The following is a 17,644-nucleotide window of genomic DNA, read 5'->3' as shown; positions in this document are numbered from 1 at the left end:
TCTGTGTATTACTGTAAGTTACAAATGGGGTCTGGTTTTCACTTACCACTACTTTTCTTTTACTGCTGTAAATGTAACATGGCTGTAATGAGTGTCACTATGATGGTAACGTTGCCTGTAACATGTCATCAGACACTATTGGTGCCTTGGTACAAGAAACTTCTAAATAACTTCAAAAATGTCCAATGTTTAAATGACACAATAATAAACACCTCCTCATACTTCATGTGAATAGTGGGTGTTAAATCCTTTTGGGAATTAAAGGTGGGGGCATGCTGTGGGAGGAGATCAGGCACATAAGAGGATGTCTGGCTGTAATCAGGGGAACAGAAGCTCTTTGTGTGCTGTCAGGTACGTTGTGAGCAGATTTGTATGGTGCATTAGTCTCCTATGTGTAACCAGGGCAAGGTACAGTGTAGGCAAGGGGTTGTGTAATGCAGTCTAAATAATTATAACAATATCAAAACAAGACACTTACAGTTTTCTAACTCTCTCTTTTTTCGTCTGTACAGTTCAACATTATTCTAATGTATTTTGCTAAATTTCTTCCTATATTACGTTAGCTGAAAATGAATATTGTTAGAAAATGTATGTCAATCTGTTTTACTGACTACTTATCAGCCCTCAATAGCAGAATGTGATGTAGATTATGGTGCATATAAAAATGCTGATGTAGTTACCTATACAGTATGTGGGCACACAGCCAGCTTTCCAAGTTGGTGACTTCAAAAAGTGTCTTTTATATGATGAGGTAATACTTTAGTATGTTTATGTATACCAACATTTAGTCAGAAGTCTGAAGTGTGCCCACCAAACAAACGGTCACTATTATGGGAGCTCTGTGTTTTAAGGTTGATCTCTGATGAGGGTCGTTTTTTAATATCTCTTTCTTATTTTTAATTTTGGTGATTAGTGATCAAGCAGAAAACGTTCCATTGTCTCCCTTGATATCTCCTTTACTACCCACAGAGGTAAATTCAAAATAATAGCGTGTGCAGATAGAACATAAAAAGGTAGATGCAGAACTGAACGATAGTTATTCACACACTTCCATAACTACGTAGTCTATTTACTAAACGTTGGATAGAGATAAAGTGGACGGAGATAAAATTCCAGCCTATCAGCTCCTAACTGCCATGTTACAGGCTGTGTTTGAAAAATGACAGCTAGGAGCTGGTTGGTTGGTACTTTATCTCCGTCCACTTTATCTCTCTCCAAGACTTAGTAAACCCATAGTTGTGTCTTTCCACCTTCACCTCATCCTCACAAATCCTAGACTACGTACAAACACACTGGCACCATCTGTCTACAAGTAAAGATGCACAGTGCAAAGACAGGCTTGATCCTTACGCAAAGCCCCAAGGTGGGTAAGGGGGGGTTGTCTTGGCATTGAAGGATGGCTTCACATGATTATACGGGGGCAACATTTTAAAAAATAATCATTGATGCTCTCCTTATCCACCCACCCCATATGCAGTTAAATTATAGGCACATAAATTGTTGGTGCCAGTGCCCGTGCAAATATTGGTGATGCTTAAACAGCCACAGCACCCTCATTTTTTTTTCACCTGCATCTTTTTTCTTACATCCAGCCTTTTTTATTTTTTCAATAGAGTTGGGTTTGGCTACACAAGCAGATTTTGTGTGCTGACAGCTGGTAAAACATATTTGTGGCCAGCAGGAAAACAGTTTCAAATAAAAAAAGGGTTTCGTTGTTATTCCTCAAGCATTTGTCACATGAGCAGCTACTTATACACTACATGGCCACTATGTAGAGCTATTATCGTCAGCGTAGTTTCCTGCCAGCAGGTAAAGACGCTGAAGTACAGGTATGGCAAGGATTTTTCCGCTAGCTATTTTTCAGTTTATTGTGTACAGTATCTACACAGTTCTGATTTCTGCATACAAAACTTCACAATGGGATTGAGCCTGAGGGGTAACTTTACTAAGGTGGGAGTTTTTTTTTAGAACTGGTGATGTTGCCTATAGCAACCAATCAGATTCTATCTATTATCTTCTAGAAGCAGCTAGATAAATGTTAAGTAGAATATGATTGGTTGCTATGACCAGTTCTAAAAACCTCCCTCCTTAGTAAATTTACCACTGAGTGTATCATTCGCTGAAACGGTCGTAGATTAGACAGATTGGGCATGTTTGAGTGGACTGGCGCATTACAACACCAGATAACTGCGCTGATATATCCTGTTGAATAAATCTCTATCAGACCGGTATAATCATACAAATACATTTATTTATTGGTATCCTATATTCAAGTTCAGTATATATACCACAGTCAACTAGAATTGTACATATGACACATATCGGGGGTCATTCCGAGTTGATCGCTAGCTGAATTTGTTTGCAGCGCAGTGATCAGGCAAAAAAAGGCATTTCTGCGCAGGCGTATGCAGCGCAATGCGCATGCGCGACGTACGGGCACAACGAACGATGTAGTTTTGCACAGGGTCTAGCAATGCATTTCAGTCGCACTGCTTGCCGCAGAGTGATTGACATGAAGTGGGAGTTTCTGGGTGGCAACTGACCATTTTCAGGGAGTGTTCGGAAAAACGCAGGCGTGCCAGGAAAAACGCAGGCGTGGCTGGGCGAACGCTGGGTGGGTTTGTGACGTCAAATCCGGAACTGAATAATCTGAAGTGATCGCAAGAGCTGAGTAGGTTTTGAGCTTCTCCGAAACTATACAAATTTTTTTTGGCAGGCACTCTGCGATACAACCGTTTGCACTTCTGCTAAGCTAAAATACACTCCCAGTGGGAGGCGGCATAGCGTTTGCACGGCTGCTAAAACTAGCTAGCGAGGGATCAACTCGGAATGACCCCCATAGTATTAGACATATTACACATAAAATGTGTATAATCTTGAATATAAGATTATTACCGATAAATAAATTGTATTTCATATGATTATACTGGTCTGATATAGATTTATTCAGTAGAACAGTGGTTCTCAAACTCGGTCCTCAGGACCCCACACAGTGCATGTTTTGCAGGTAACCTGGCAAGTGCACAGGTGTATTAATTACTCACTGACACATTTTAAAAGGTCCACAGGTGGAGCTAATTATTTCACTTGTGATTCTGTGAGGAGACCTGGAAAACATGCCCTGTGTGGGGTCCTGAGGACCGAGTTTGAGAACCTGTGCACTAGAAGATATCAGTGCAGTTATCTGGCTTTCTAATGTGTTTTATGTGAGGCTGGCAAATACCTATTTTTTAACAGCAGCAGATATACTTATATATCAAAGGTGCAAATAAAGTGCTTTGAGAATATTTATTTAATTTAGATAGGAGATAGTACATTGTCACCATCCTCTGCCTGGGCCACAGCCCCGGATTGCGGTCATTAGGTCGACATGAGTTAGGTCGTCACACATTGGGTCGACCACGTTTGGTCGACATGCATTAGGTCGGCATGATCACTAGGTAGACATGGTCATTAGGTCAACATGTACTAGGTCGACATGGAAAAAGGCCGACATGAGTTTTTCACAATTTTTTTCCTTTTTTGACCTTTTTCATACTTAACGATCCACGTGGACTACAATTGGGAATGGTAACCTGCCCGAAGCATGCGAGGGGACACAATGCAATAATTGGGGTTCCCAGTCACTGTACAGAGAAAACGACACCAAAAAAACCTAAAAAAAACCTCATGTCGACCTTTTCCATGTCGACCTGCTCAGGCTTTGATTATATAGATATCCTGCATTAAAAAAGTTGGAAAAACGTCAATATAATTGAATAGGTCGAATCCAAATTCGACCTAAAAAAGTGCAGTTTTTCTGACTTTTTTAAAAATCCGACAGTAATTGACCCGATAGACTACATCTGTCTTTCACACAGCCACTAAAGATCTTTGGGGAAGATGTATCATTACATAGAAACAGCAAATTTGACAGCAGATGAGAATCACATGGTCCATCTAGTCTGCCCTAAACACACGTACATGCACACTATTTTTGTCAGGGGCCAATTAACGTATTTTTGGATTGTGGGAGGAAACCAACGGAAGCACAGGGAGAATATACATACTCCAGTTAGAGCTGTGTGTGCTGGATATCAAACCCATGACCTCAGTGCTGTGAGGCAATAACGCTAACCATTACACAATCTGTACTGCCCTCATTGGGAGAAGATTCCTAAATCATACGAACACAGCTGTTTTCTACAGGATTAGGGGATTTCCCTACTTAGCACACCTAGCAGACTGCAATAGACATTGCCAGGTTAGGACAGTGGTGGCCATCACAAGGAATCTCCTGCAATAACTTACACATGCAAAGTATGTACCTCAAATATACCATGGACAGCGGTACCTGTTCTCCAGTGCTGTCGCCATCTCAGAATAACAACAGCAGATGCGGTACAGAGGAAATATTATTTTTCAAATACAGCATTTTATTCTTGTACAAATGATGCTACATATTTTTTCTTAAATATTTTATCACTTTTTTGCAATGACAAAATATATGCTTTGTGTGAATGGAGCAGAAGGGTGGTAATGGGGTAGAATATTTTAGAGAGTTAAGAAGGTCCTTTACACATGCCACAACATCTCCGCAACACATAAACAAGTGCTGGAATTTGTAACTCTCACATTCCAGAGAGAATAATCTACGATGGATTCTGTAAAGGAACAAGAAAGGCGTTTTAAACACTCTGTACAACCAATAAGGGGTCTATTCATGAAGCAGTGAAAAGAGTGGAGAAGTGAGCCTGTGGAGAAGTTGCCCGTGGCAACCAATGAGCTGCTCCGTACAATTGTATAGTATGCAAATTATAAATGTTACTTCAATGCTGATTGGTTGCCATGGGCAACTTCTCCACTGGCTGACTTCTCCACCCTTTTCACCGCTTCATGAATAGACCCCTAAGGGGTCTATTTACTAAGCCTTGGATGGAGATAAAGTCGCTGGAGATAAAGTACCAGCCAATCAGCTCCTAACTGTCATTTTTCAAACACAGCCTGCGGCCTAGCAGTTAGGAGCCGATTGGCTGGTACTTTATCTCGAGTGACTTTATTTCCATCCAAGGCTTAGTAAATAGACCCCTTAGTGAAATATGACACACCAAAAGTTTGAAGAACAAAAACAATATATAAGAACAACAACAATGTACAATGACAATACACAATATAAAACAGCAGATTAAAGCTTCTCATGCTGATGTATATTAGGTTAGAACTTTTGAATAAAATTGAAGTTAAATTGTCAATTATATGAATTTAAATACAGTGCCTTGCTAAAGTATTCACCCCCCCCCCCCCCCCTTCCTTCCATGGCTTTTTACCTATTTTGTTACATTACAACCTGTAATTTAATTTTTTTTTATCTGAATTTTATGTGATAGATATGCACAAAATAGTCTAATAGGCCCTACACACATGCCGATTTGTTTGAAAGATATGAACGATCTCGTTCATAAATGAACGAGAACTCGTTCATATCTTTCAGTGTGGAGGCTCCAGCGATGAACGATGCGCGGCCCCGCGCTCGTTCATCGCTGGTCCCCCGTCGGCTGCACATGCAGGCCAATATGGACGATCTCGTCCATATTTGCCTGCACTTCAATGGAGCCGCGTGACGGGGGGAGTGAAGAAATGTCACTCCCCCCGTCACTGTCCCCCCGCCGCCGGGTCGCCCGTCGGCCGTATCCACCGTCGGGCAGCTCGGCGGCGGATCGGCATGTCTGTAGGGCCCTTAAATTGGTGAGGTCAAATGAGAAAAATTTATATAAAAAAGCATTTTTATAAACAAAAAATTTAAATTTGGCATGTGCATATGTATTCACCCCCTTTTCTATGAAGCCCCTCAAAAGTTCTGGTGCAACCAATTACCTTCAAAAGTCACATAATTAGTGAAATGAAGTCCACCTGTGTGCAATCTAAGTGTTACATGATCTGTCAATATAAACACACCTTTTCTGAAAGGCCCCAGAGGCTGCAATACCACTAAGCAAGAGGCATCACACCATTAAGACCAAGGAGCTCTCCAAACAAGTCAGGAGCAAAGTTGTTGAAAAGTACAAGTCAGGGTTGGGTTATAAAAAAAAATCCAAGTCTTTGATTATCCCCCGGAGCACTATCAAATCCATCTTCTTCAAATGGAAAGAACATGGTACCACAACAAACCTGTCAAGAGAGGGCCGGCCACCAACACTCACAGACCTGGCAAGGAGGGCATTAATCAGAGAGGCAGCACAGAGACCAAAGGTAACTCTGAAGGAGCTGCAGAGTTCCACAGCAGAGACTGGTGTATCTGCTCATGTGACCACAATAAGCATTACACTTCATTAGGTGGAAGAGTGGCCAGAAAAAAGCCTTTACTTAGTGCTAAAAATAAGAAGGCACGTTTTGAGTTTGCCAAAAGGCATGTGGACGACTCCCCAAATGTATGGAGGAAGGCACTGGTCAGGTGAGACAAAAATTTTACTTTTCGGCCACCAAGGAAAACGCTATGTCTGGCGCAAACTCAACACATCCCATCACCCCAAGAACACCATCCTCACAGTGAAACATGGTGGTGGCATCATCATGCAGTGGGGATGTTTTTCAGCAGCAGGGACTGGGAAACTGTTTCGAGTCGAGGGAAAGATGGATGGTGCTAAATACAAGGATATTCTTGAGCAAAACCTGTTTCAGTCTGCCTGTGATTTGAGACTGGGACGGAGGTTCACCTTCCAGCAGGACAATGACCCAAAGCATAGCAATATATAAGCAACACTCGACTCGAGTGGTTTAAAAGTAAACATTTAAATGTGTTGGAATGGCCTAGTCAAAGCCCAGATCTCAATCCAATTGAGAATCTGTGGTCAGACTTGAAGATTGCTGTTCACAAGCGGAAACCATCCAACATGAAGGAGCTGGAGCAGTTTTGCCTTGAGGAATGGACAAAAATCCCGGTGTCAAGATGTGGCAAGCTCATAGAGACTTATCCAAAGTGACTTGCAGCTGTAATTGCCGCAAAAGGTGACTCTACAAAGTACTGACTTTAGGGGGGTGAATAGTTATGCATGCTGAAGTTTTCTGTTATTTTGTCTTATTTGTTGTTTGCTAAACAATAAAAAACAAAAATCTTCAAAGTTGTAGCCATGTTCTGTGAATGAAATGATGCAAACCTTTAAACAATCCATTTTAATTCCAGGTTGTGAGGCAACAAAAAATGAAAAATGCAAAGGGGGGGTGAATACTTTAGCAAGGCACTGTACATCTGCCTCGTATGTAGCCGGGAGAGAGAGGCATTGAGGGATGGTGGTGGTGGGTAAGGTTCATTAGGTCGACATTAAAAAAGTCGTCAGTGTCTAGGTTGACCCCAAAAGGTCGACTTGCACAAGGTCGCCATGAGAAAAAGGTCAACACAAGCAAAAGGTCGACTTTAAAATGGTCGACACATGAAAAGATCGACATGAGATTTTTAGGTTTTCATGGTCTCAATTTTCAACTTTTAGCACATGGACCCCCAATTAGTGCACCACGTCCCCTCGCATGGTTCGTCTCACTTGCCATGCTTTGGGCAGGTTACAGTTCCCAATCATAGTCCACGTGGATGGTAAAGTATGAAAAAGTTATAAAAAAAAAAATGATAATTTTTTTTTTAAAAACGACCATGTGTTATGTCAATCATTGTCATGTTGGCCTCTTGACCATGTCAACTTTTTTACTATTGAACTGAAGATCGGATACAGTAGTGGGGTGTGTGGGGGCGGGTGTTTGGCCTTTGCAAAACATCAGCCATGTCCTGTACTGCTAACTCATGCATGCCTACTCTCCTAATTTCAGGAGGTACACCCTCCCTCCGGAATAACAGGATAGGAAAATACAGCACTGGTGGTAGCTACTAATAGTAGAGTAGCTAGCTACTATAAAATCACTACATTTCTTATTTTTTTTTTATCTCTTTTTAAGAACATGTAACCACACAAAACTCTATACCTTCCTGTCTTCTCAGGTTGTTGTCTCCAGCTGTGGTGAAGATGAAGCTAATACTCGCAGTGTCTGTGGTCCTTGTAGCTCTCTCTGTGATGGCAGGTATGTCTTAAAGTTAGGTGTGACCATTCTCATTCAGATATGCCGACAGATCCCCATGTTCTGTGTTTTTAAATGAACTACAGTAAAAAACAAATTTAAAATCTGAGATGTGTAAATAAAAAGAAAAAGGGAAAAAAGTCTAAAAATACAAAAAGAAATCGCAAATTGGGTTATTTTGGAAACTGTTCCAACAGTCAAGAAAACATTTACACATAATGAACTTGCAAATAACATTTGCACAGTAGTATTACACTTAGCACATGCAAATACACAGGGAGGGGTTTCAGTTGCCCAGAAACTTTCCTCCCTCAAAATCCCCTCTCCCCAGGCAGTATAAGATCTACACAAATTAGATAGACAGTCAATAGATTGACTCCATATGGCACGCATGGCCAACCTGGGGCTCTCCAGCTGTTGTAAAACTACAAATCCCAGCATGCCTTGCCACAGTTTTGCTATTAGGGATTGCTAAAACTGTATCAGGGCATGCTGGGATGTGTAGTTTAACAACAGCTGGAGAGACACAGGTTGGCCAGGTCTTCCATATGGTCGACATGCAAAAGGTCAGCAAGGTCAAAAGGTCGACAGTGAAAAAGCTGATTGTTTCTAAGGTCTAGTGGTACAAAAGGTTGGTAGGGTTAAAAGGTCCATATGGAAATGGTAGATGCAAAAAAGGTTGACACAAGTTTTTTTTATGTTTTTGGCCAATATTTGTCCATTCACAATCTGTGACCACAATTACTACAAAAGTAGACCCTTGCTTCACTCACCACGCTTTGGGCAAGGTTAATATTCCCAGTCGTAGTCCATGGGGATGGTAAATGAAGCAAAAGTTGAAAAAAAAAATGTAAAAAAAATCCCCAAAAAGTTGTGCTGACTATTCGTGAGTCAGCCATTATCATGTCGACCCTTTGAAGCTATTGATTCTTTGTATCTGTCGACCTTTCATCTGTCATCCTTTTGACCATGTCATCATGTTGCATGTCAACCATATAGGGTCAACCTATTGACTGTCTAGCTACACATTGGAACCCTGTTTCCTACTGGTTACTGTAAAAGTATATTTATTATGAGATGTTTATCATTTTCCTGACCACTTATGTTAGTTAAATGAGATAAATATTTTGATACAATTATTTTATAAACTCTCTTCCCTTCAGCCTGTACTATAGACCATATATAGTGTTAATTATTAATACTGTATTATATAGACAATCCAGTGTATATATGTGTTAGGGGTTGCCGCAGAGACGGATTATCCACAAACAGGGCCTGCCTCTAAACTTTTGGAAATATGTGCGTACAGGCTTGAGGATGTAGCCGAGTTTCTGTACACACCAGCGGATGCCTTACAGCTATAAACTGCCCGGTTACTTGACCAGTGGAGTGGTTTTATGGAAGATACAGTAAAGAAGGTATAGCCGCACTCACTGTTACACACACTGGTAAATAGAGCGAGGCTTGGGTAGACAAAGAGGGCCATACAGATCACTAGCCGGTGAGTATGTGTAGGTACCTTATAGCATTGCAGGATGCTGTAATAGTGGTTATATAGCAGGCAAACATGGGTCTAACTTTAGCTATGTGGAAGAATACTGTCCAGGGTCGGACTGGCCCACAGGGGTACCAGGGAAACCACCGGTAGGCCCCACTGCCTGAGGGCCCACTCCTTCCTCTCGGGATCAGGTTCCAGACTGTGTACTTGTATTATACATGGTAGATATGTTGCATTACACTGCACTAAACTATTGTGTATTTCAAACCTCTGTGGAGGCTGGCCACACACCCTTTGTGGGCTGGTCACACCCCTAAGTATGGGCCCCTATAACGGCATTCCCCCAGTGGGCCCTTCATGCCCCAGTTCGACACTGCTACTGTCTCCCACTGTGACATTCTTAAATAATCTCAAGAGGGGGGCCCAGCACATGCTCAGTCGTAGCAGATGAGACAGGTACTATGGGCCTAATTCAGACCTGATCGCAGCAGCAAAATTTGGCTCTAATGTTGCACTGTAGATGGGGCAGATATAACATGTGCAGAGAGAGTTAGATTTGGGTGGGTTATATTGTTTCTGTGCAGGGTAAATACTGGCAGCTTTATTTTTACACTGCAATTTTGATTTCACTTTGAAACCCCCCCCCCTCCCTCCCCAATCTAACTCTCTCTGCACATGTTATATCTGCCCCACCTGCACTGCACATGGTATGGCCCATTATTGAAATATTTTGCTGCTTCATTCTGGTCTGAATTAGGCCCTATGTCCTTCTTGTATTGCGTTTGGTCCTTCCAAAGATCTTACCCTTTGTGTATTGCCTACTTCTGTGTTTTAGAGCCTAGCTCCGCCCAGAGCGAAGAGTCCACCATAAAGACTGGTTTGAAGTCCTTTGTAGAGTCAGTCAAACAAGTAGCCACCAAAGTGGGTGAGAAGACCAAGGCTGTATTTAAAGAACTGCATGAAAGTGAACCAGCCACCAAAGCAAGGTTTGTCATGGACAGTCACCCACTGACTCTATGGGTTTACTAAAGTGCAGGTTTATAGAAGTGAAGATGTTGCCAGAGCCGGCCCTAACCAATATGATGCCCTAGGCAAGATTTTAGCTGCTGCCCCCTAGCACCACTGCTGGTTCTGCCTCTGACCTTGCACCTCTTTCCCAGCACCATCACCCCTCACCCATAGCAGTCCTTATTTTGGTGTTTGTACCCCCTATATTTTAAACAGGAACAGCTCGCACATTTGGCACACAGCCCAAAAGGGAATGTTTTTGCTGGCAAGGGGCATGGCAAGGGGCATGGCCACCCCAATTCCAATTACGTCACACAGTACTGCAACTTTATTCACATTTGATCATGCGATAGTGTCCATAATTCATATTACATCCCACAGTAGTATCACTTTACCTTATAAACGTTACTCCTCACATTAGTGCCCCTTATTCACATTACATCACACTGAATTGCTCGTTATTCACATTAAACCACACCCTATTGCTCTTTATTCACATTAGACGACACAGTAGTGCCCTTTCTATACGCAATGCCACATAGTAGAGCACCTTATACACATAATGCCACACATTAGTAATGCATTTATACACATAATTCCACACAGCAATGCCCCTTACACATATGAGACACCTTATTAATGTCTTTATAAACATAATGCGCCTTACACATTATGACAACCTTTATTAATGCCCTTTTGCACATAATGTCCCATACACATATGCCGCACATTATTAATGCCCTTATACACATAATGACACACATAGTGCCACCTACACATTTGCTGCACATTATTAGTGCCCCTTTACACATAATGACACACATACAGTAGTACCGTTACACATATGCCGCACATTATTAATGCCCTTATACACATAATGACACACACAGTGCCCCTTACACATATGTTGCACATTATTAATGCATTTTTACATTACACACATAATGCTCCTTACACATATTCTGAACACTACTGCACAACCAACCCACTCACATGCACACAGCACTCACACTGCCACTAACACTGTGACCTCTGCCTCTGCTTGGATACAGATGTGTCCTCATAAATCTTGCCTCAATGCTAATGTCAGGCACCTTTTTTTTAATGAAAATGCATCTTATTTGCATTGCTATGTGGCTAGGATGCACAAGCAGCTTCTGCTGATTAAAATGATATGCAGCATGCCTATATACTGTGTGAGACTGTGGCTGTATCTGTATATGAAATGCTACACACAGAATATAGGCATGCCACATATAATTTTAATCAGCAGAAGCTGCTGATGCCCCTAGTAGGCATAACAAATGCCCTAAGCAATTGCATAGTTTGCCAATGCCTATGGCCGGCTCTGGATGTTGCTCTTAGCAACCAGTCAGATTCAACTTATCATTTCTCTTGCACCTTCTATAAGATAGTAGCTAGAATCTGATTGGTTGCTATGGCAACATCTCCACTGCTACAAACCTGCACTTTAGTAAATATACCCCTATGTTCTGGAGAAATCCTTTCAGAAATATATGGCCTGATTCCGAATCGCACATGAAGCGGTAGCAATTCCAGTTACTACAAGATATCTTATATTGTGCTTACCGTGGTTAGAGGACGACTACGCTGATAGTCATTAGTGTGCAGTGATGCAGAATGAGCGTACAGTGGTGTAGGTGGTCACACTCTGGCTTATGGGACACAGGAGTCTATTTACTAAGCCTTGGATGGAGATAAAATGGACGGAGATTTAGTGGGACATGTACTAAGCAGTGATAAAAGTGGAGAAGTGAGCCAGTGAAGAAGTTGCCCATGACAACCAATCAGTTGTTTTGTACACTTTTATAGTATGCAAATTATAAATGTTACATCAATGCTGATTGGTTGCCATGGGCAACTTCTCCACTGGCTCACTTCTCCACTTTTATCACTGCTTAGTACATGTCCCCCAAAGTCCCAACCAACTAGTTCCTAACTGTCATTTTTCAAACACAGCCTGTGACATGGCAGTTAGGAGCTGATTGGCTGGAACTTTATCTCTGTCCACTTTATCTCCATCCAAGGCTTAGTAAATAGTCCACTAATTGTAAATACTGGGGCCATGCTCAATGCAATGGAAACTGATCATCCCAGAGAATACAGAAGTCATTTGGGCACAATACTATTTAAAGTGGATAAATCATTTAATACCAGTTTTGTGAATTGATATCCAATATAGGGTGAAAAGTAGAGATGAGCGCCTGAAATTTTTCGGGTTTTGTGTTTTGGTTTTGGGTTCGGTTCCGCGGCCGTGTTTTGGGTTCGAACGCGTTTTGGCAAAACCTCACCGAATTTTTTTTGTCGGATTCGGGTGTGTTTTGGATTCGGGTGTTTTTTTCCAAAAACACTAAAAAACAGCTTAAATCATAGAATTTGGGGGTCATTTTGATCCCAAAGTATTATTAACCTCAAAAACCATAATTTACACTCATTTTCAGTCTATTCTGAATACCTCACACCTCACAATATTATTTTTAGTCCTAAAATTTGCACCGAGGTCGCTGTGTGAGTAAGATAAGCGACCCTAGTGGCCGACACAAACACCGGGCCCATCTAGGAGTGGCACTGCAGTGTCACGCAGGATGTCCCTTCCAAAAAACCCTCCCCAAACAGCACATGACGCAAAGAAAAAAAGAGGCGCAATGAGGTAGCTGTGTGAGTAAGATTAGCGACCCTAGTGGCCGACACAAACACCGGGCCCATCTAGGAGTGGCACTGCAGTGTCACGCAGGATGGCCCTTCCAAAAAACCCTCCCCAAACAGCACATGACGCAAAGAAAAAAAGAGGCGCAATGAGGTAGCTGTGTGAGTAAGATTAGCGACCCTAGTGGCCGACACAAACACCGGGCCCATCTAGGAGTGGCACTGCAGTGTCACGCAGGATGGCCCTTCCAAAAAACCCTCCCCAAACAGCACATGACGCAAAGAAAAAAAGAGGCGCAATGAGGTAGCTGACTGTGTGAGTAAGATTAGCGACCCTAGTGGCCGACACAAACACCGGGCCCATCTAGGAGTGGCACTGCAGTGTCACGCAGGATGTCCCTTCCAAAAAACCCTCCCCAAACAGCACATGACGCAAAGAAAAAAAGAGGCGCAATGAGGTAGCTGACTGTGTGAGTAAGATTAGCGACCCTAGTGGCCGACACAAACACCGGGCCCATCTAGGAGTGGCACTGCAGTGTCACGCAGGATGTCCCTTCCAAAAAACCCTCCCCAATCAGCACATGATGCAAAGAAAAAGAAAAGAAAAAAGAGGTGCAAGATGGAATTGTCCTTGGGCCCTCCCACCCACCCTTATGTTGTATAAACAAAACAGGACATGCACACTTTAACCAACCCATCATTTCAGTGACAGGGTCTGCCACACGACTGTGACTGATATGACGGGTTGGTTTGGACCCCCCCCAAAAAAGAAGCAATTAATCTCTCCTTGCACAAACTGGCTCTACAGAGGCAAGATGTCCACCTCATCTTCACCCTCCGATATATCACCGTGTACATCCCCCTCCTCACAGATTATCAATTCGTCCCCACTGGAATCCACCATCTCAGCTCCCTGTGTACTTTGTGGAGGCAATTGCTGCTGGTCAATGTCTCCGCGGAGGAATTGATTATAATTCATTTTAATGAACATCATCTTCTCCACATTTTCTGGATGTAACCTCGTACGCCGATTGCTGACAAGGTGAGCGGCGGCACTAAACACTCTTTCGGAGTACACACTTGTGGGAGGGCAACTTAGGTAGAATAAAGCCAGTTTGTGCAAGGGCCTCCAAATTGCCTCTTTTTCCTGCCAGTATAAGTATGGACTGTGTGACGTGCCTACTTGGATGCGGTCACTCATATAATCCTCCACCATTCTATCAATGTTGAGAGAATCATATGCAGTGACAGTAGACGACATGTCCGTAATCGTTGTCAGGTCCTTCAGTCCGGACCAGATGTCAGCATCAGCAGTCGCTCCAGACTGCCCTGCATCACCGCCAGCGGGTGGGCTCGGAATTCTGAGCCTTTTCCTCGCACCCCCAGTTGCGGGAGAATGTGAAGGAGGAGATGTTGATAGGTCGCGTTCCGCTTGACTTGACAATTTTGTCACCAGCAGGTCTTTCAACCCCAGCAGACCTGTGTCTGCCGGAAAGAGAGATCCAAGGTAGGCTTTAAATCTAGGATCGAGCACGGTGGCCAAAATGTAGTGCTCTGATTTCAACAGATTGACCACCCGTGAATCCTTGTTAAGCGAATTAAGGGCTGCATCCACAAGTCCCACATGCCTAGCGGAATCGCTCCCTTTTAGCTCCTTCTTCAATGCCTCCAGCTTCTTCTGCAAAAGCCTGATGAGGGGAATGACCTGACTCAGGCTGGCAGTGTCTGAACTGACTTCACGTGTGGCAAGTTCAAAGGGCATCAGAACCTTGCACAACGTTGAAATCATTCTCCACTGCACTTGAGACAGGTGCATTCCATCTCCTATATCGTGCTCAATTGTATAGGCTTGAATGGCCTTTTGCTGCTCCTCCAACCTCTGAAGCATATAGAGGGTTGAATTCCACCTCGTTACCACTTCTTGCTTCAGATGATGGCAGGGCAGGTTCAGTAGTTTTTGGTGGTGCTCCAGTCTTCTGTACGTGGTGCCTGTACGCCGAAAGTGTCCCGCAATTTTTCTGGCCACCGACAGCATCTCTTGCACGCCCCTGTCGTTTTTTAAAAAATTCTGCACCACCAAATTCAAGGTATGTGCAAAACATGGGACGTGCTGGAATTTGCCCATATTTAATGCACACACAATATTGCTGGCGTTGTCCGATGCCACAAATCCACAGGAGAGTCCAATTGGGGTAAGCCATTCCGCGATGATCTTCCTCAGTTGCCGTAAGAGGTTTTCAGCTGTGTGCGTATTCTGGAAAGCGGTGATACAAAGCGTAGCCTGCCTAGGAAAGAGTTGGCGTTTGCGAGATGCTGCTACTGGTGCCGCCGCTGCTGTTCTTGCGGCGGGAGTCCATACATCTACCCAGTGGGCTGTCACAGTCATATAGTCCTGACCCTGCCCTGCTCCACTTGTCCACATGTCCGTGGTTAAGTGGACATTGGGTACAACTGCATTTTTTAGGAGACTGGTGAGTCTTTTTCTGACGTCCGTGTACATTCTCGGTATCGCCTGCCTAGAGAAGTGGAACCTAGATGGTATTTGGTAACGGGGGCACACTGCCTCAATAAATTGTCTAGTTCCCTGTGAACTAACGGCGGATACCGGACGCACGTCTAACACCAACATAGTTGTCAAGGACTCAGTTATCCGCTTTGCAGTAGGATGACTGCTGTGATATTTCATCTTCCTCGCAAAGGACTGTTGAACAGTCAATTGCTTACTGGAAGTAGTACAAGTGGGCTTACGACTTCCCCTCTGGGATGACCATCGACTCCCAGCGGCAACAACAGCAGCGCCAGCAGCAGTAGGCGTTACACGCAAGGATGCATCGGAGGAATCCCAGGCAGGAGAGGACTCGTCAGACTTGCCAGTGACATGGCCTGCAGGACTATTGGCATTCCTGGGGAAGGAGGAAATTGACACTGAGGGAGTTGGTGGGGTGGTTTGCGTGAGCTTGGTTACAAGAGGAAGGGATTTACTGGTCAGTGGACTGCTTCCGCTGTCACCCAAAGTTTTTGAACTTGTCACTGACTTATTATGAATGCGCTGCAGGTGACGTATAAGGGAGGATGTTCCGAGGTGGTTAACGTCCTTACCCCTACTTATTACAGCTTGACAAAGGGAACACACGGCTTGACACCTGTTGTCCGCATTTCTGGTGAAATACCTCCACACCGAAGAGCTGATTTTTTTGGTATTTTCACCTGGCATGTCAACGGCCATATTCCTCCCACGGACAACAGGTGTCTCCCCGGGTGCCTGACTTAAACAAACCACCTCACCATCAGAATCCTCCTGGTCAATTTCCTCCCCAGCGCCAGCAACACCCATATCCTCCTCATCCTGGTGTACTTCAACACTGACATCTTCAATCTGACTATCAGGAACTGGACTGCGGGTGCTCCTTCCAGCACTTGCAGGGGGCGTGCAAATGGTGGAAGGCGCATGCTCTTCACGTCCAGTGTTGGGAAGGTCAGGCATCGCAACCGACACAATTGGACTCTCCTTGTGGATTTGGGATTTCAAAGAACGCACACTTCTTTGCGGTGCTTTTGCCAGCTTGAGTCTTTTCAGTTTTCTAGCGAGAGGCTGAGTGCTTCCATCCTCATGTGAAGCTGAACCACTAGCCATGAACATAGGCCAGGGCCTCAGCCGTTCCTTGCCACTCCGTGTGGTAAATGGCATATTGGCAAGTTTACGCTTCTCCTCCGACAATTTTATTTTAGGTTTTGGAGTCCTTTTTTTACTGATATTTGGTGTTTTGGTTTTGACATGCTCTGTACTATGCCATTGGGCATCGGCCTTGGCAGACGACGTTGCTGGCATTTCATCGTCTCGGCCATGACTAGTGGCAGCAGCTTCAGCACGAGGTGGAAGTGGATCTTGATCTTTCCCTAATTTTGGAACCTCAACATTTTTGTTCTCCATATTTTAATAGGCACAACTAAAAGGCACCTCAGGTAACCAATGGAGATGGATGGATTGGATACTAGTATACAATTATGGACGGGCTGCCGAGTGCCGACACAGAGGTAGCCACAGCCGTGAACTACCGCACTGTACTGTGTCTGCTGCTAATATATAGACTGGTTGATAAAGAGATAGTATACTCGTAACTAGTATGTATGTATAAAGAAAGAAAAAAAAACCACGGTTAGGTGGTATATACAATTATGGACGGGCTGCCGAGTGCCGACACAGAGGTAGCCACAGCCGTGAACTACCGCACTGTACTGTGTCTGCTGCTAATATATAGACTGGTTGATAAAGAGATAGTATACTCGTAACTAGTATGTATGTATAAAGAAAGAAAAAAAAACCACGGTTAGGTGGTATATACAATTATGGACGGGCTGCCGAGTGCCGACACAGAGGTAGCCACAGCCGTGAACTACCGCACTGTACTGTGTCTGCTGCTAATATATAGA

At 43.6% G+C, this 17,644-nt stretch overlaps 1 protein-coding gene across 2 annotated transcripts in view; it reads left to right on the top strand.

Moving 5' to 3' along the window:
- The first annotated feature begins 289 nt into the window (after positions 1–289).
- Positions 290–17,644, top strand: part of LOC134966110 (apolipoprotein C-I-like) — a 29,871-nt gene continuing 12,516 nt past the window's right edge. Inside the window, exons 1-3 of one of the 2 annotated variants that reach the window (XM_063942596.1) lie at positions 290–351; positions 7,964–8,043; positions 10,374–10,524. In XM_063942596.1, the coding sequence (XP_063798666.1) occupies positions 305–351; positions 7,964–8,043; positions 10,374–10,524 (278 nt within the window). In that variant the 5' untranslated portion in view covers positions 290–304. Of the gene's footprint in view, positions 352–913; positions 972–7,963; positions 8,044–10,373; positions 10,525–17,644 lie in introns of both variants that reach the window. The other variant, XM_063942597.1, reaches the window with a different exon arrangement.

Source organism: Pseudophryne corroboree, chromosome 10, assembly GCF_028390025.1.
Source record: "Pseudophryne corroboree isolate aPseCor3 chromosome 10, aPseCor3.hap2, whole genome shotgun sequence".
NCBI classification, from domain to species: Eukaryota; Metazoa; Chordata; class Amphibia; order Anura; family Myobatrachidae; genus Pseudophryne; species Pseudophryne corroboree.
This window is presented reverse-complemented; position numbering and strand designations above follow the sequence as displayed.